The sequence below is a fragment of the Notolepis coatsorum genome (genome assembly GCF_963971535.1).
Source record: "Notolepis coatsorum genome assembly, chromosome: 16".
In the NCBI taxonomy this organism is placed as follows: Eukaryota; Metazoa; Chordata; class Actinopteri; order Aulopiformes; family Paralepididae; genus Notolepis; species Notolepis coatsorum.
The window spans coordinates 75,760,602-75,781,140 of NC_140180.1; the positions used below are offsets into that span (position 1 = coordinate 75,760,602).

Below are 20,539 nucleotides of genomic sequence, written 5' to 3' on the forward strand. Positions count from 1 at the left end.
TTTAACTTTTTTCTTTTCATGTCAACGTTAACACGCACAATTGAGCCAAAAGTCACTCAATTAATGACAGATTTCATTGATAAATTGAGGGAAAACTTTGCAAGTCGATTTGATGAATTTGACATGTCCAGAGAATTGATGCATTTTGTGAGCAACCCATTTGCCAATGTAGCTGCTATTTCCACAAAAGGACAAGAGTTCCTTGCATCACTTCACATTGATGAAGGTCTCCTGCAACTTGAAATAATTGACATGCAAGCATCATCTGCTCTGAAGCAGGCACTTGAGAATGAATCCACCACAACATTTTGGATAAAGTGTATTCATGTCAAGACATTCCCCAAAATAAAAACGCTGGCAATATCTGTGCTAACAATGTTTGGCTCAACATACACCTGTGAATCCAGTTTCTTTCACATGAATGCCATTAAAACAAGCAACCATGCCTCCTTGACAAATGAGCATTTGCATCACTGTTTGCGGGTAGCCCTCACTTCCTATGAACCCTCTTTCTCTGCCATTGCCCAGTCAAAGAAGTGCAATCGCTCTCATTAGATGTGTGTATGTAGGCTAGGCCTGTCTGCCCCCCACCCCCCGGATGTTTGAGAGTTAAGAGTCGACAATAAGTGCTAATAAGATGCTGTGATTTGCTGTTGTTGCACAGAAATTAAGCACTTTTTCATAAGCTCAGCTGCACTATAAATGTGTTTTTTTGTTCAAGTGTTGATGTTAGAATGTTCAGATGCACAGGAGATGTTGCAGTTGTTGCACAGTCATAAATGAAGCACTTTTTGCAGGAGATGTTGCAGATGTGGCACATAAATGAAGCACTTTTTTTGAAAAGTATACTACTTTTGCAATGTAGTTAAAGGGGAACTATCTTATAAATGGCCTTTTTCAGTGTTTAGCATTGTTTCTATGTGGACTTATATTAATATGATCTATGTCTCTAATTCTCATATTGGCGCATTCTTCCAATTCTCCTCTCACAATATTCACCCTCACTGAACTGAGTCATCTGAAAATGTGCTGATTTGTGATGTCAGAGAGACACCGCTGCATGATAATCAGCTGAGTTTCCACACAGTTCCCACTGTGGTTGGAGCCCATGAGGCTCAAAACGGCTTAAGATCTTGAGGTAGAAAAATGCTGTTTTTGAGTACTTGATTAGAAATACAAAACAATGAATTAAAAAAAATTTAAATTACAGAGGTGTTCCATAAACCCACAGGAATTGTGTAAAAGTGCCCAAATAGTGAAAGAAATAGTAAAATAGTTCCCCTTTAAATAAAAGTTGTGAAAATGTGGTAGCGTGTTGTGTCAAGTGTATATTATATTCATAGCACAGGGAAGCGCCGTGGCAGTCCGGCCCCTGGCCCCTTGGGTTTCTGACAATGTGGCCCCCTGAACAATTTAGTTGAATAGCCCTGGCATAGGGACATATAGGTCCTTAACTTTGAGCCTTTATCTTATTTTCATACCAGCGCTCGTATTCCTATGCTTTTTTGTTATTAGCTCGTTGTTTTTATGTACTTTAGATACAGTACTATTGCTACCATCATGTATGGATGTATATGTGTTTCATTACATCTACATACATACCAATTATTTGCTTGTTTTATTCTCCATCCATCTCTCATCCATAGCAACTAGGGCTGACCCCTATTAGTCGATTAGTCGACTAATCGGTCGAAAGGAGCCGTAGTCGACTGGCCAACCTCTTAGTCGAATATATATATAAAAAAATATATATATATTTATAATAATTTTAAAAAAAAAAAAATTTATTATCATTCTTTCCAAAAGAAAAGAGGCCTAGAAGCGTGGCTGATGCTAATGGCACGCATACCAGAGGCTAACTGCCTACGAAAACAGGCACAGAGGCACTGAAAGAGGATTTCACCCATCTAATGAACACACTAGACTAGACAAATATCAAGATGTATCCATCAGTGGACCAATTGCATGCTTTTGCAGTGGACAAGAAGCCTTCAGTCGACTCCTTCAGACATTAAGCACCCCCCACAGCCCAAATGGAATGATAATTTTTTTTGTTGTTGTTGTTGTTGACCAATAGTCGACTAACGGCACATTTTGGCCAATCATAGTCGACCATCCAAATCCTTAGTCGGGGACAGCCCTAATAGCAACACTATATTATCACCGACATCCTGTTGGGGGATCCCCCTTGAACTGCCCATCTGAGGTTTCTCTCCTCCAGGCCGCCTGTGGTGCTTTTTTTCCCCTATTGCTAGGTTTTAGTGAGTCGTTCCTCATCTTCATTGGGGGAAGTCCAAGTGTTGCATATGTGGATTTTATGGTGGTTTTCGTTCTGGATCTATTGTGATGTTTCTTCTTGACTTGTAAATCTCGGGCTATACAAATACATTTGTTTTGATTTGATTTAATATAAGTAAAAATATCAGATTTGGGCCACTTTCACTTGCAGTGTGAATGTAGCCTTGGATGTTTATTGAAGTTATATTAGGCTTGATGGCGCTGGTTTTAAGGAACCAGCATATCTGCTCTCGTTGTCAAAAGATGTAATTAGTGTGGGTGACCTGGCTTTAGCCAGGTCACTTGCCACTAGTAATCTATACTATTTTTATTCTTTATTCTTCTTCTTTATTCCACCGATTTTGCCAACATTACTCCTCCCAGAGCGTTCGCGCCCCATACACGTGAAAGGTATCAAAACGACCGGCTTGCTCCAAATCGACTTTAAACAGGAAAATTCCGGTCCCATTGGGAATGCATTGCAATTTAGAGTGGGGCAGCTGAAATAATCTTTTTACCATCACATTGGGTAAATTGCGACAGTGATCTAAATTTTGGATGTAGATATAAAAACAACACATCAAAACGATGACACGGCTGTCGCCTCGCTCACAAAAGGAAAATAAATGGAATTGGACATTTCTATCTCAACTGATGACCATTTGTTTGAAAGTTATCCTCCCCATAGACACCAATGGCTAGCCACTCTAAGAAAAAGCAGATTTTTAAGCTTTTCCCCCCTTGTGTTATGATCGCCACCGGGGCCACAATTGTCGAAGGAATGACACAATATCGCACACAACCCTTCACATAACGCTTCAAGTGCTCATCTGAAAGTCACAACGCTTCATCTCTTATCGTTTTCTTTTAATCATCATGAGAATGAAGTCATGCATCTGCCCTCATTGAAATACATTGGGTTGAAAGTGCAAGTCATTCGTGATTGCATCAGCCTAATTAGTGGTAACAGGTGTGTGGCTCATGGCTCAAAGGAAGCTGTCAATCAACTCAGTACAGCTGACCTGGCAATGACCTCTCATGGAGTTAACCCTTCATCGCCCCTCTGTGTAGCAGTACTGAATTGATTGACAGCGCCCTCTGTCTTGCGGGTTGTGTCATTGTACTCAGTAGGGATGTCCTCTTTCATTGGTCTATGTTGACCACTCCCCCGATCCCTAGACCACGCCCCCTTAGGCCACACCCCCTTAGTGTATCTCTTGAACCGTTTGTCGTAGAGACTTGTGGGTTGTTCCATTGTACTCGGTAGGGATATCCTCTTTCATTTGTCGATGTTGACCACTCCCCCGATCCTTAGACCACGCCCCTTAGGCCACACCCCCTTAGTGTATCTCTTGAACCGTTTGTCGTAGAGACTTGCGGGTTGTGCCATTGTACTTGGTAGGGATATCCTCTTTCATTGGTCGATGTTGACCACTCCCCCAATCCTTAGACCACGCCCCCTTAGGTCACACCCCCTTAGTGCATCTCTTGAACCGTTTGTTGTAGAGACTTGCGGGTTGTGCCATTGTACTCAGTACAATAGTGTGTGTAATAGTGTGCTAGTGTAATAGTGTGTAATAGTGTGCTAGTGTAATAGTGTAATAGTGTGTAATAGTGTAATAGTGTGTAATAGTGTAATAGTGTAATAGTGTGTAATAGTGTAATAGTGTGTAATAGTGTAAAAGTGTGTAATAGTGTAATAGTGTGTAATAGTGTAATAGTGTGTAATAGTGTGCTAGTGTAATAGTGTAATAGTGTAATAGTGTAATTGTGTAATAGTGTGTAATAGTGTGTAATAGTATAATAGTGTGTAATAGTGTAATAGTGTAATAGTGTGTAATAGTGTAATAGTGTGTAATAGTGTAATAGTGTGTAATAGTGTAATAGTGTAATAGTGTGTAATAGTGTAATAGTGTGTAATAGTGTAATAGTGTGTAATAGTGTAATAGTGTAATAGTGTGTAATAGTGTAATAGTGTAATAGTGTGTAATAGTGTAATAGTGTGCTAGTGTAATAGTGTAATAGTGTAATGGTGTAATGGTGTAATAGTTTGTCGTACAGACTTGCGGGTTGTGCCATTGTACTCAGTAGGGATGTCCTCTTTCATTGGTCTATGTTGACCATGCCCATAGTTTGGCTCCTCCCCCTTTTTGTATCTTTTGAACCGTTTGTCATAGAGACTCGCGAGAGACCCTCTCCCGTTGGCCGGCGGTGCACAGGCGTCACCCACACGTTCACAATTTCCCCCGCGCGGAATTGTCTAGTTTATTATTACAACTGGAGTTCCCGTTCAGCAGAACGTCATTCAGTAGAAATAACATTTAGTGTCCACTACATGCTTCATCATAAGCAAAGAAAATACGTAGATTTAAAAGATCAATCTTGGGATTTTTAAGAATTGATTCACATGAAACAAATCAATATAGATGTTTGGGGGTTATTTCTTTCTCAGCCCTAACCAACATAATTAAACATTTATATTTTATATATATATTTCCCCCCCCTGTATTTTGCATAATCTTTACAAAATTAGGGGTTGTCCCAACACTAAAGTTGAACCTAAAATATGTTTCTGATAAAATATTTGTATATGTTGCTATGCTGTTGCTGGATCTTGAGTCATAGTTGATCTGCGACATCTAGTCTGAAAGTTAGATCTGAATTTAATTTGATGGTACAGGCTCACCATTGCTAGATGTACGATAATTATTGTATTTATACGATAAAAGTGGCTTACAGGCACAGAAACAGCCCGTTGAGAACATGACTGAAATAGAGAGCTATAGAGGCTGCTAGAATGCATAATAATAATGCATAGTTCTTTCAGCAAAACACTCCAAAGGCATGTTTATTGGACCACAAAGACTTTCAAGTTTCTTTAATAGTTGTCATACAGAAGTACAGAATACTTTTGTACAAAATGCTTCTTACTGTTGCGCTCCAGAGACTGTGCAAGACAAGATAAGTATGAAATAAAAACATAGTAAAATTAGAAGTAAAAAAAAAGAGGTCACAGTGTTCAGTTTCTTGTTGAAAGAAACTTAAAGAAAGAAAGAAACTTAAACTTAAGAAACTTAAAATATGTCCCTTTAAATATGCTATAGGTAACCTTTTTACGTAGAGTAATCATTTTAGAAAAATAATACATCCACAGAGCTTTTAAAAAGGTACGGAATAAATGTATTGCTTTTCCTCCCAAAAAATGATTGATTCATGAATTTATTATTTAAAACATTTTTGCAGGTCCCAAATTAATGTTGTTGTTTACATGTTGCAGGCATGTATCCCCTCCCTACTTTCCATTTCCCCACATGAAATGCACATGATTTAATAAATGACATGCTGGTGCTCTAGTGAGACATCTAGTGGCTGAATGTTATGTATAGCACTTTTAAATAAAAACAAAAAAGGACACATGAATTCACACAGAATTCAAGTCATGTGACTCACATGGCAGTTGTATTACACATCTTGGAACGCTGAATTGTTTATTTTCAAGGCTGGGGACGTCCTGTTGAGTTGTAATGGGAATACTATAATTTCAAGAGAAAACTCTTGAAATACATCTTTTTTCTTGAAGGGCAAAATGGATGGGTGCCCCCCTCTCTCTTTAAGCCAGAGCGGTACGGTACTGGACAGAGAATAATTTCACGCCATAACTGGATTAATACAGGCTGTATTAATTAATGTAGTTTTTTTCTCAAATGTAGCCAAGAGTAAAGACCCTAACCCTATCAAAACAGCAGTCAAAGTGTATATTTTCAACACTAGGGGCGGGATCCACTAAGAATGGATTGTGCGGTGGTAATTGCACCCTTAACTGTGCAGGGTTCTGCACGCTGTATCTGCTCCGTCTTTGCGAGCTATCCACAAAGGACATTGCGCGGATGAGATACCAGCGCAGACACACCCATTATGTGTGGGGTTTTTCCCTGATCTGCTCCAGCGCAGTTGGCTCGCGGAGCAGTCTGCACCTGACAGCACTGAGAGAGGCAGAGAGAGAGAGCTCGGTGGACATTCACTTGTTTAAACAAACTGTATAAACTTTCTGGTGGACCAAATGTGAGAATGATACATTGTTTGATTTTGGTTTGCGTTCACACTGCCCTTTTTTGAGCTACCCTAATTTGTAAACAAAGGACATGCAGTCGCCCAGGTCATTCATTCTATTGGACAGATCATTTTCGGGAAAATCCCCCTGAACCGCACACACTCACTCGCACACACTCTCTCTCATGCTCGCTCGCACACACACAGACACGCTCTCTCTCTCTCTCACGCTCGCACACACACGGTCTCTCTCTCTCACACACTCGCTCTCTCATGCTCGCTCGCACACACACACACACGCTCTCTCTCTCTCTCACGCTCGCACACACACGGTCTCTCTCTCTCACACACTCGCTCTCTCATGCTCGCTCGCACACACACGCTCTCTCTCTCTCATGCTCGCGCACACACACTCTCTCGCTCGCTCGCTCGCACACACACACACGCTCGCACACTCTCTCTCATTCACACTCACTTCCAAAAATCCTGCGCTTCCTAGATTAGGTACTATATAAAGTTTGATTGTGTTCACTACCAACAGCAAACCGCACCATGCGCCACTTAGTTACCGCCATGTCTGTGAAGACGGTAGGTGCGTAGCGTTAACTGCTCGGTGCAACTGGCGCCGGGCTTTGTGGATTGGGAGCATTTTTGGACGAAGCTAATTTGGATAGAAAGGGGACATGTTCCGCCCATATTACCTCATTTAAATCCACGATAATTGCACCGGACGCAATGCTGACGGAAGGCAGTTACCAACTAATTTCACCCGTTGCGCGTCCTCTGTGGATAGCAAACTGAGTTTCAGTGCTATATGTACTGGCTTTGCGTTGGAAAAAGCCACACAAACCCTTTGTGGATCCCACCCTAGGTTTGTTTACCAATGATTTTAAGTTTTATATGAATACGGGCGTCTGGGTGTCGGCGTTGCCTCCGGCTTGGGCCGGCCGTCATACTAACTCAATTGGCTTAGAGTTAGAGGGTGGAAGTCGATGGGTGGTAATCTGGACGTTGTGGACAGCGACTCCTACAGGTTGGTTGGGGACGCCTGCACAGCAGAGACAGGAAATGGCGGGGGTAGTGTGAGCCTCCTACACGTTACACCTCGCCAATGAGAGTCCGCGCTGGCAGGTGAAAAGATGTGACAGGCTGCCTCCTCGTGTACCGGAGGGGACACGTGATGCAAGGCTTCTATCCTCCCTACAACCGGCCTGTGGGGGGCATATGCGAGCAACGTTCAAGCCAGGGGAGGGAAGAATTGGCACAATGGAATTGGGATGGGAGAAAATTGAAAAAGAGGAGAAAAAGTGAAAAAAAAAGTGTTATATGAATACATATGAGTTTATAGAAATCTCAGCGCATTGAGTCGGCGAATATTGACGTGAGGAAATGGCACAGCCAAAAGTGAGTGTAGTCTTTTGAAAGAAGAGACCCAGGGCTTTCGATGGGCTTTCGAATTTCATAAAACTACACTTCCCAGCTCACGCCAGTCCTTTTCAATCATCTGACTTCCAGCCTGAACCTGCTATTTTCGGATTCATATCTCACGGGTCGAACAAACCTGAACGTTATTGCCATACAATTCAACGTAGTTTGTTTCTTTACCTTTCTGTGAACATCTGGGGAAAAAAACTTGGCTCAATCAGATGAAACATGGCAGAGTTATTTACATTACAAAAAAGTAACTGTACTTACAGTAGATTTCATTCATGTTTTTTGCTGCCCTGTCAGGGCGCCTGGTGGTACTACATTCAGATTGAACTTGATTGATTGAGATTTGGCCCGATTCATAGATGTGTGTGACTAATAAGGTAATTTATAGGCCTGATATTCTATATTTTATATTCAAATATTCATGTGTCCGGATGGCAAAATTCAGTACTGTATCTACAAAAAACCCTGTAAATCGTCTGCTCTTTACTAATTTGCTTAGATTTTTTGTACACATGATCTGATCTGAGGTGCTGAATGAGCTCAGGGCCACGTCTGGTTAATGTTAGCATAGTGTTATTCACAGTCGAAGATGAAAAGAAATTATAATAATAAGAAAATTTATATTCTCCTTTGGTTCATTACAATTTACTCAAGCATAGTAACAGACACAATATTTCTGACACGGGGAATACATTCTGTGAGATCCATAGATGTCCCTAGATACCAAGAACATGCAAATAGCCCTTGTAGAAGTGGAGCAATCTTCCATTTACTTAGGTATGTATTTTTAGGCAAATCTTCAGAAAATATGGCTAGGGTAAATATCAACAGTTGTTTAAAAGTGCACTTCACCAAAAAGCAATGCTGATTTATTTTGCAAAAATCTCACACACATAAAAAAAAACGTGAAACCGTTTTGCACACATTCATTTAGTTTGACAGTTATTGAGAGTAAATTAGTTCAAATATGGCTGCCAGTGATGTCTTTGGGGACATTGAATACTTGTGTTGTGTTACAGTTCAATTAAATGATGAGGTAGATTAGAAGTCCCTATAAAGACAAGGTATTGCTATCCTTTCATCAACATCGTTTCATGGAGCTGTAATTAACACAACACAAATGATTAAATGTCCCTCATGACATCACTGATGGTCATAATATTCAAACTCATTTACTCTCAATAACTGTTTTTTTTTTTTATCCACTTTTTTCTCCCATTTTCTATATTTTCTCCCATCCCAATTTCGTATCATCCAATTCAACCCTCCCCTGTCACGAACGCTGTTTCTTGCCTCCCACAAGCCGGCTGCAATGTGGACTAAGTCATACATAGCACAAGTCCCCTCCGGTACTTGAGGTAACAGCAGTCGCATCTTTTCACCTGCGCAGCTCGATCTCTCAGTGGCGAGGAGTAACGCGTGGGAGGCTCACGCTGCCCCCGACACTTCCTGATTCTACTGCGCAGGCGCACCAACCGACCTGTAGGAGTCGCTGTCCACAACGCCCGATCCCCACCCATCAGTTTCCCACCCCCTAATACGGCCAATGTGTATTAGTATGAACGACCAGCTAAACTGAAAGCAATGTGGAGCACTGGGCTCGAACAGGCGAGCCCAGCGTCTCCGCATTCGTGGCGAGCGCCTTGCCCACTACGCCACGTAGCTGCCCTATACTCTCAATAACTGTTAAGAGTTTTTGCATGTGTTTGAGATTATTTGCCAAATAAATCAGCATTGTTTTTCGGTGACCCCCTTTGATTTGAATATATGACGTAATTTCAGAAATTCCTTGTTAATCCTAAACAGAGGGCCTAGCTAGTACAAGAACATACACAATATAATGAATTAGCCCAGGGGAACTGAACCCAAAGGTATATACTGTATATATATTTTTTTTTTATCTGGCTGGTCTAAAATGGTTTTCTTGGAAGTGGAGCAGGAACTCATAACAATGCAATTACTATGCGCAGATATCCCATGAGGTTAAGAAATGAAAAATAAATGCAGGTTTTATACTATTGCAATAAATAGTTTATGAGCAAAGAGGAATTGAAATCCTCCAAATGCATCGCAGGGTATTATGACTTAAGATATCCATATGGTGTGACGTTTTTTGAAATTCTTATTATTAAACGTCATCACATAAGCCTATTATTGTTTTATGTATTATATATTGGATTCACATGTAAACACATATGTGCAAATATTTGATGTGATTACTGCTCAGCCATGCATATCCATATCTCTGGTGGCTTAAGTGCTTTTTCTCTATTTAAATTCATGATTGATATGATATACGCGGCTTCTGTGCTGACGGACGATTCCCTGTCAGTGCCAAACACACAGTCATCCCCTCGGAGTGAGAGAGAGGCTGTGCGAGGGAGAGGATGAGTGATCGATATGTGCACTGAGACGCGTACCATGAAGAGGATCATCCTCCATCTTCTCTGCCCATCTCTTTCTCTCTTTCTCGTTCTCTGCCTTACTCTCCTTCTCTCTCTCCATCGCACTCTCTCCCTCCCTCCCACTCTCTCTCATTCTCTCTCTATCATTCTTTCTCTATTTCACTTTCCTCCTCTCCCTCCAATTCTCTCTCTCTCTCTCCCCCCTACTCTCCCTCTCTCTCCATCCCACTCTATCTCCCTCCCACTCTCTCTTGCTAACTCTCCCCCTCTCCCTCACTATTTATCTCGCTATCCCTCTCTCTCCCTCCCATTCTCTGACTCTCGCTCTCCCTTTCCCTCTGTCTCTCTCTCCCTTTCCCTATCTTTCTCTCCCTCCCATTTTCTCTCTCTCTCTCTCTCTCTCTCTCTCTCTCTCTCTATCTATCTATCTATCTATCTATCTATCTATCTATCTATCTATCTATCTATCTCTCTCTATCTATCTCTCTCTCCCTTTCCCTCTGTCTCTCCCTCCCATTCTCTCTCTCCATCCCATTCTCTCTCCCTTTCCCTCTCTCTCCCCCTCCCTTTCTCTCTCCCTCTCTCCCTCCCATTCTCTGTCTATCTCTCTCTCTCTGACTCTCTCCCTCCCATTCTCTCTCTCTCTGACTCTCCCTTTCCCTCTCTCTCCCTCCCATTATCTCTCACTCTCCCATTATCTCTCTCTCTCTCTCTCTCTCTCTCTCTCTCTCTCTCTCTCTCTCTCTCTCTCCCTCCCATTCTCTCTCTCTCTGACTCCCTTTCCCTCTCTCTCCCTCCCATTATCTCTCACTCTCCCACTCTCTCTCTCTCTCTCTCTCTCTCTCTCTCTCTCTCTCTCTCTCTCTCTCTCTCTCTCTCTCTCTCTCTCTCTCTCTCTCTCTCTCTCTCTCTCTCTCCCTTTCCCTCTGTCTCTCCCTCCCATTATCTCTCTCCATCCCATTCTCGTTCCCTCTCTCTCCCCCTCCATTTCCCTCTCTCCCTCCCATTCTCTCTCTCCCTCCCATTCTCCGTCTATCTCTCTCTCTCTGACTCTCCCTCCCATTATCTCTCTCTCTGACTCTCCCTTTCCCTCTCTCTCCCTCCCATTCTCTCTCTCTCTCTCTCTCTCTCTCTCTCTCTCTCTCTCTCTCTCTCTCTCTCTCTCTCTCTCTCTCTCTCTCTCTCTCTCTCTCTCTCTCTCGCTTTCTCTCTTATCACACCACCACCTCCTCCTGGTCTTTAATCACACAAAGAGACCAGACAGACAGACAGGGCAGTGTGTGTGTGTGTGTGTGTGTGTGTGTGTGTGTGTGTGTGTGTGTGTGTGTGTGTGTGTGGGTGTGGGTGTGTGTGTGTGTGTGTGTGTGTGTGTGTGTGTGTGGGTGTGTGTGTGTGTGTGTGTGTCTGCCATCCTAGATTAGTGGTGTATTCAGCGTGTCGGTCCCTCTTTGTCTGGCTAGCCGGGGGGGGGGGGGGGACCCGGCCAGGACTGTGGCAATCCTGTTTAGACCCTGCGTGAAATCTAGGGAGCGGGAGAGGAGACCCCCACCACTGGGTATAATATAAAGGAGATCAAAATGAGGAGAGGAGGAGATGGGAGTGTTTCTGTAACTATCAGATAGAGGATTAACCTGTTTGTGGTGTTCAGGTCTGTGGGACTTGGGTTTTTTATCTGAGACTCTGTAAAAAGAACATATAAAACACATTTTCATTGAGTGCACACTATGCACCCCCCCCCCCCCTTATACATGTATATTACATATGTGGTGCTTGGGTCCTGAAAGTGTGGAAATTGTAAGTGAAAACAAGTAAATATGGTCAAACAATTTTTACAAAAAAGTTCACTCTCTGCCTCCATCTTGTTTCATTTATATTTTTTAACCTGTTCCACACAATGTGAAAATCCGCATAAAATATATACCTAGGTAAATGGAATATTGCTCCACTTCTACAAGGGCTATTTGCATATTATTGGTATCTAGGTACATCTATGGACCCCAGGGAATGTATTCACAGTGTCAGAAATATTGTGTCTATTACTAGGCTTGCTTAAATTGTGATGAAACAAAGGAGAATATGAATTATGATTTTTCTTTGCATCTTTGACAGTGAATAACACCATGATAATAATGACCAAACTTAGAAAACCCTCTTGAGATCATGTGTACAAAAAAATCGAAGGAAATTAATAAAGGGAAGATGATAAAACCGAAGGTTCTGTAGATACAGTACTGAATTCTCCCATCCGGACCAATGCAATTTGAAATATTATTATAGAATATAGAATAGATGCTTATACATTACCTTATTATAGCCAATTCGCAAATTTATATATATATATACATATATTATCTTGTCCGAGTTCAATTTGCCCGAGTTCAATTTGGATTTAGTATCACCAGGTGTGCATAAGAACAGATAATGAAATCTACTGTAATCTACTGTACTTTTTTATTTTCCACACAGTGCAACCGTTTTAAAACTAATTTCAGATCTAATTGTTCCTACATGTTAACAATAGGGAGGAGAAACTAACTGCGTTTCAATATTTGTCAAAAACGTTACCTTTTGTGGCTTATTATCGCGAATCATAACAATTATTGATATGATTCATTCAGAACGCTGAACTTTGAACCACCATAGTATGTGACAGGAAGTGTAGATCGGAAAGATTCCAACGCTGGTCGACAGCTATGAATGCCCTCTACAAAAATTTTTTGTGCATCACTCTGAAAAATATGGATCTATGATCATAATGTCATTTTGGGGTCGGTACCGACCCTGAGGGGTGGAACAACATTGGTTTACAGACGTCACATTTTATCACAAAAAAAACGTACTTTTATTGATGAATGTGATCTAGCAGAGGTAAATATTATAAAATGATTATATATGGTGTCTAGATTGCTTGTAATTTAACTTCTGTTAAGTATTTCTACATGAATTGTAACGGCTTTATTGTTTTAAAATCACAATCATGTTGGGTTGGGTGAGTAACAAAAACACCACACAAGGTACAAAATACAAAAGCATGATTGTGTGAAATATAACAAAGATTACAAAAAAGGAACTATAGAAAACACTGCAAAAATATCACAAGTAATTTTGTCTCATCTTGGGTCTTAAAATCTAAATGTATTTTGGAAGAAATTGGCCAGCAGGGTGAAATAAGTTCTCAAATCTGTTTATTTTCTCAGAACATTTCAGCTACATAATATAAATTATCCAAAGCGCTTTACAACTTATGCCTCACATTCACTCACACACGGCGGTCTGCGGAGGCAACCATCGGGACGACCTGCTCATCGGGGGCAGTTAGGGGTTAAGGCTGAGGTTACACCTTTCGTATCATCTTCGTATTGTTTTCTTATACGCATCGCCGCGTATCGCCGCGACGTCATGCGCCTCGAGTCACACTTTCGTTTTTTTTTCGTTTTTGTCACCAGAGCACACTGATGTAGTACACTGCCAAAGCAGTAGGTGGCAGTAGGTGGCAAACATGAAGGCAATTTCAACCAATCAGAACGAATGTGCCAATACACTTCCTGGAAGCTCCAGCAAAATGTCAATAAGGCAGGCGCCTATGCCGCGCCACCATCTTGCTCAATGCAGCAATTCTTTTTTCAGCAAAGCCTAATAAAAGTGCAATAAACAAAACGGATACATTCACTGTGTGTTCTGCCTGTCATTTGTTGATGAAACAAAACTAACATCAACACAAGTGACCACCAAGAGCGGATAGTTTAGGCTAAAAAACGATCGGTAGCATTGTAGCATTGTTAGCTGCATGCTAACGTCAATGGAGTATGCCATTATAACAATATAGCATTGTGGCTAGAAGCTAACGTTAGCTCACGCTACTTAGCCAGCATCAAAACTGATGATATCGCGAGCTATCAGTAGTTAGATAACATTAGAGACAACGCTGTGTGTATTAAACAAAGGTGAATAGATGACTGGGCCATTTTGTTTAATGCTTCTTAAGTTGAAAGAGGAACTCTGAGCTAACAGGGTCTGAATCCTGATAGCTCACGTTAGCCAGCTGCTCATGCCATCGGTAATGCTAGCAGAATGAATGGATGTAAACTTTATTTAACATATTGCATATGGGTACAATACAATACGGCTCAATACAAACAATTGTTAAGGGAATGCAGACTGTTGTAGCTTGGACTGGGGTCCTTATAACAATAACTTGACAACACATGGTAGCTGAAGCTATTTGGGACACGGAGCTCTGTCCCAAACACACACACACACACACACACTCTGCTGTCACCGGAAGGGCACGCAGATGGTATCTACTGCGCATGGGCGTTTTCGCAACAACGGCTAGCGTGCTGACTACACGCTGTTTGTCGACTCGTTTTTTTGCGTATCTCCAAACGCAAACACAATTTTGCGTTTCAGCCGTATCCACAAAAAAACGCCAAAAAACGCGTTTCTGTGTAGATAGGACATCAAACGTCGTCAAAAACGTATAAAAAAACGCCAGGAATACACTAGTCTAACCATAGCCTAAGTGTCTTGCTCAAGGACACTTGGACACGCTGCCAGGAGGAGCCAGAATGATAGAAGTCAACCTGCTTTATTTAAAGACATTAGTGCCACATGTCTCGTGACGTTTCATCAAAGTTGTATTGAAACAAGTGATAGTGTCTCACCCCAGATTTTCACCTGCTTTAACCAGTAGAAGATTGTAAAGGTGCACTGTCTATTATAGTGATTATTTGAATTATTCATTCATTATGATTATTGGGCAGCGCGGTGGCACAGTGCTTAGCACTTCTGCCTCACAGCAAGAAGGTCCTGGGCTGGAACCCCAGCTCTGGAGTTTATGTGGGTTGGAACCCCAGCTGTGTGGAGTTTACGTGGGTTTCCTCCAGGTACTCCGGTTTTGTAACGGTCACAAATGTGCCTTCTATATTGTGTTATTATTTAGTTGCAGTGCCATGTTTTGGTCACTAAGTGGCTCTCCTTTTTCTTTGGTTTGTACTTGATGTAGCAACATGTTACGTTTTATTTTACTTGAGCCAGTGACTCACTTCACTTCCTGTCTACCTGCTGTCCGACACAGCGTTAACTTGTCTAGTAACATTCTCTAGTAACCATGTGGCTGTGAAATCTATTTGTTGATCTGTTGATGTGTGATGAGTGAATATACTGTAGAGCCGTATTACCAGGCATCGTATAGTCGTAGGCCTAACCGTATGTTTTAATAATAAATGGGTGTGCACTAAATCCCACAAGTGACGACGTCGGATTAGCTACCTGCTAAACTAAACTATTCTGGTGCGGTTATTTCATGCTGACAAGTTGATGTCACACAGCCAGACACGTCACAGTTTCCTCCCACACCAAAACACATGCATGCTAGGCAGGGACTATGGATGGAAATTAGCTCATTAGCTAACTCCAGCACATTTACATTGATGTGGAAACTGAATGTTAATTAATGTGCATTGTCCCTGGGTAATAAATAAATAAACATAAACTTAAAATGAGGAGTGTGTACACTCACACACAATTTTATGAAATAAGTGCATAATCTACTGGTTGAGTCACTGAATTACATGCTTATTCCATGAAATTGTGTGTGTGATTGAGTCTACACTCTCCTCACACAGCATAATCAAAATCTTAGTGGACCTTTGTATTGACTTAGGAGAGGATGGGAGAGGAGGGGAGAGGAGGTGAAATGAGAGGAGAGGATGGGCGAGTAGACTAGGGGAGAGGAGATGGGAAGAGGGGAGAGAAGGTGAGGGGAGAAGAGAGGAGGGGAGAGGAAGGTCCAGGATAAGAGAGGAGGTGAAATGAGAGGAGAGGATGGGCGAGTAGACTAGGGGAGAGGAGAGGAGGGGAGAGAATATGAGGAGAGGAGAGGATAGAAGAAAAGGTGAAATGAGAGGAGAGGATGGACAAGTAGACTAGGGGAGAGGAGAGGAGGGGAGAGAATATGAGGAGAGGATAGAAGAGGAGGTGAAATGAGAGGAGAGGATGGTCGAGTAGACTAGGGGAGAGGAGAGGAGGGGAGAGAATATGAGGAGAGGAGAGAATAGAAGAGGTGAAATGAGAGGAGAGGATGGGCGAGTAGACTAGGGGAGAGGAGAGGAGGGGAGAGAATATGAGGAGAGGAGAGGATAGAAGAGGAGGTGAAATGAGAGGAGAGGATGGACGAGTAGACTAGGGGAGAGGAGGAGAGAGAATATGAGGAGAGGATAGAAGAGGAGGTGAAATGAGAGGAGAGGATGGGCGAGTAGACTAGGGGAGATGAGAGGAGAGGAGGGGAGGGTAGATCGGAGAAATGTGGAGAATACAAGAGGAGAATACGGTCTACTATGAAGGAGATGGAAAGGAGGAGAAGAAGAGAAACATCTCTTGCTGTCTCATCCCATTCAGCCACTGAGAGACGGGGGGGGGGGGGGGGGGGGGCAGAATGAAAACAGTGTATCTGTCAGTGTGTGAGGTTATGGGTTAATACGGTCCGTGTCTCTCTGGGCGCCAGGGTGAATGACATGGAAGTGAACCGACACCCGTGGAGAACCAGCAGCCTGCTGGGCCGCTGGGCCTCCGTGCCTCTCCGTCTCTCTCCGTCTCTCTCCGTCTCTCTCAGTGTCAGCCGTGGAGGAGGGAAAAGAGAAGAGGCTCCATTTGTTCTCTTCTCTCGCTCCCCTCCCTCCTCTCTTTGTCTGGGTTTTATCTGGACAACGGGGGGCTGCATGCAGACTTGGTGCTGGGGGTTCTTTGAAGAGTAGTGTGTGTGTGTGTGTGTGTGTGTGTGTGTGTGTGTGTGTGTGTGTGTGTGTGTGTGTGTGGGTGTGTGGGTGTGGATGAGCTCATCTCAATTCTGCAGACTTCAGTTATCATTCCTCAGCAGGGTCTAGTGAAGCCCTTGGGCCATCCTTCCCTCCTATTTCTCTTTCTCTCTCGCTCTCTTTCATCCTCTCTACATATATACATATATTATATCTCTTTCCTTTCTTTTTCCCCACTCTCTATTTCTCATTCCCTCTCTCTCTCTCTCTCTCTCTCTCTCTCTCTCTCTCTCTCTCTCTCTCTCTCTCTCTCTCTCTCTCTCTCTCTCTCTCTCTCTCTCTCTCTCTCTCTCTCTCTCTCTCTCTCTCATTCTATCTCCCTTTCTCTATCCCCTTCTCTCTACATATAAACATATATTATCTCTGTTTCCTTTCTCATTCTCCCTCTCTCATTCTCCCTCTCTCATTCTCCCTCTCTCATTCTCCCTCTCTCATTCTATCCCTTCTCTATCCCCTTCTCTCTACATGTATACATATATTCTCTCCTTTATCTTTTCACTCTCTCTCTCTCTCTCTCTCTCTCTCTCTCTCTCTCTCTCTCTCTCTCTCTCTCTCTCTCTCTCTCTCTCTCTCTCTCTCTCTCTCTCTATATATATCACACACACACAGTAGAACAGGTGAGACGAGAATATCTCAGAGGGAGAGCCAGCAGCGGTGTAACACCAGGTGCTCATCAAACAGGCCCAGTCTCTCCATCACAGCTCTCCTCTCCTCTCTTCCGGCAGTCTCTCCATCACAGCTCTCCTCTCCTCTCTTCCGGCAGTCTCTCCATCACAGCTCTCCTCTCCTCTCTTCCGGCAGTCTCTCCATCACAGCTCTCCTCTCCTCTCTTCCGGCAGTCTCTCCATCACAGCTCTCCTCTCCTCTCTTGTTTTTCGACAGCTGTTTTTTTTCAATAGGCACATTAGTCATAGCAGATCATTTGACTCCTTCAGAGAGACACAGCAATTATCCCCAAACATCTGTTCACCCCCAGAAAAGTACTCGGGAGTACAGTGTCTGTCATCTCTCTCGTTGTTCCCTGTTCCTCTCTTCTCCTCTCATCCCCCTCTCTTTGTTTCTCTCTGTCTGTCCCCCCCCCCCCCCTCCTCCCTCTCCTGCAGGTGCCAGTACTTCAGCCCATGGACTTGATGGTGGAGGCGACGGCGAGGCGTGTGTTCAGCAACGCCCACACCTATCACATCAACTCCATCTCCGTCAACTCTGACCTGCAGACCTACATCTCCACCGACGACCTCCGTGTCAACCTCTGGAACCTGGAGATCACAGACCGCAGCTTCAGTATCCTCTACAGACCATTGGCACACACACACACACGCGCGAGCACACACACACGCGCGTGCGCGCGAGCACACACACACACACACACACACACACACACACACACACACACACACACACACACACGTACGTATACATGTACCTGGTTTTGAACCTGGGTCTTCCGTGCAGGAAGTGATACTTCTAATCGTCAGCCAAAGGGAGACCCTCCCATGGGGATATCCCTCGGAAGACATGGCACCAATGTAACACCTCTGGATTTGAACCTGTGTCACCCACCACATTTACACAAAAACATTACAATATAAATACTTACCTGGGATATAAGCTCTGAAAATGGGTAAAAGCGCATAATATATGGCAATGAATGATTGGTATAAACAAAGACATGTACTGACAATGAGGAAGGGAAAGAGAGGGGATTTTGAAGGGGATACCACGGGAAATTGGTCGAATGGCGAGCCGCCCCAGAACCGCATTGGTGGAGCCGAATCGTGTATTGAATGGATTGGTTTGGTTGGGCTGGATAGGCGGAACTGTGGGAATAGGTGGCAGTCCTGGGTATAAGGAAACTAAAGGATGTGCGTCATAGTTTGGGCTTCCTCCTGAAATTCATATGTAATACTTCCATTCAATCTATAAACAACATGTGTCCACTGTAGTCTTGTGTTACTCCTTAGTTCAGTTTGTATGTGGTCCTGAGAGCGGCTGAGAGGAAGTATAGAAGTATAGAAGTAGTATAGAAGTATAGAAAGTCACGCCTCACTGACTACATGCCAGCTGGACCAGCTACCCTCCCCACTCCTCCAGACCATAGCACCGGACATCCTCCCATTCCTAACTGCAACCATCAACTCCTCACTCAACTCGGGGGTGGTCCCCACCTCCCTAAAACAAGCCAGAGTCACGCCCCTCATAAAAAAACCAACCCTGAACCCCACCGTCATAGCCAACTATCGTCCTGTCTCTCTTCTCTCCTTCCTTTCTAAAACACTTGAACGTGCTGTATCCAACCAACTTACTGCTTATCTCTTACAGAATGACCTCCTAGTCCCCAATCAGTCTGGCTTCCGGACTGGCCACTCCACAGAAACGGCCCTCATTGCGGTCAGAGAGGCACTTCACTTAGCAAAAGCGAAAGGCCTCTCCTCTGTCCTGATTCTCCTAGATCTATCTGCAGCCTTCGACACAGTCAACCATCAGATCCTCTTCGCGGCCCTCGCAGGAATGGAGTGGCTGGATCTGCGCTGACATGGCTGACATCATACCTCAATGACCGCTCCTACCAAGTGTCATGGAGAGGGACTCTGTCGGCCACCCGCCCCCTCCGGACGGGTGTCCCCCAGGGCTCGGTCCTAGGACCCCTTCTCTTCTCCCTCTACACTAAATCACTGGGTAACATTATCACGTCTCATGGCTTCTCATATCATTGTTATGCCGATGATACTCAACTCTTCCTCTCCTTCCCTCCCTCAGCTATCCACGTCTCTGAGCGGATCTCGGCCTGTCTGTCCGACATCTCCGCCTGGATGACGACCAACCACCTCAAACTGAACCTAAGCAAAACAGAATTGCTCCACCTGCCGGCAAAATCCTCCCCCCTGACCGACCTCTCCATCACAGTCGAGAATGCAGCTGTGACCGCGTCGCCGACCGCCAAGAACCTTGGTGTTGTCCTCGACGACCAGTTGAACTTCTCTGCTCACATCGCAGCGACAACCAGAACCTGCAGATTCCTCCTGAGCAACGTCAGAAGGATACGCCCCTTCCTGACAAAAGAAGCCACCCAACTCCTCGTCCAATCAACAGTCATCTCCCGCCTCGACTACTGCAACGCACTCCTAGCTGGCCTCCCGGCCACTGCCACCAAGCCTCTTCAACTCATTCAGAACGCAGCGGCCCGCCTGATCTCAAACCTACCGAAGTCGGCCCATGTCACCCCACTTCTTAGGGACCTGCACTGGCTCCCCATTGCTGCACGTATCCGCTTCAAGGCCCTCGACCTAGCATACCGTGTGGCAAAGGGAACCGCTCCCGCCTACCTCCGGTCAATGGTCTCTAACTACACACCCTCAAGACCCCTACGCTCTGCATCTTCTGGCCGCCTCAGATCTACTCCTATCCAAGCTCCGGGAGGGTCATCAAAGAGAAGCCGCCTATTCTCAGTCCTTGCTCCACAATGGTGGAATGAACTACCCACCCCAGTTAGGACAGCCGAGTCCCGTCCAATCATTCGCCGTCGACTAAAGACGCACTTCTTCAACCATTATCTGAAAT

At 43.9% G+C, this 20,539-nt stretch overlaps 1 protein-coding gene across 3 annotated transcripts in view; it reads left to right on the top strand.

The window, feature by feature from the left end:
* The window catches only part of ppp2r2ba (protein phosphatase 2, regulatory subunit B, beta a), a gene marked incomplete at both ends in the record, with an annotated part of 189,543 nt that overhangs the window by 152,543 nt on the left and 16,461 nt on the right, over window positions 1-20,539 (top strand). For 2 of the 3 annotated variants that reach the window (XM_084332515.1, XM_084332516.1), the window contains one exon: window positions 18,085-18,400. In XM_084332515.1, the coding sequence (XP_084188641.1) occupies window positions 18,085-18,400 (316 nt within the window). The remainder of the gene's footprint in view (window positions 1-18,084; window positions 18,401-20,539) is intronic. The other variant, XM_084332517.1, reaches the window with a different exon arrangement.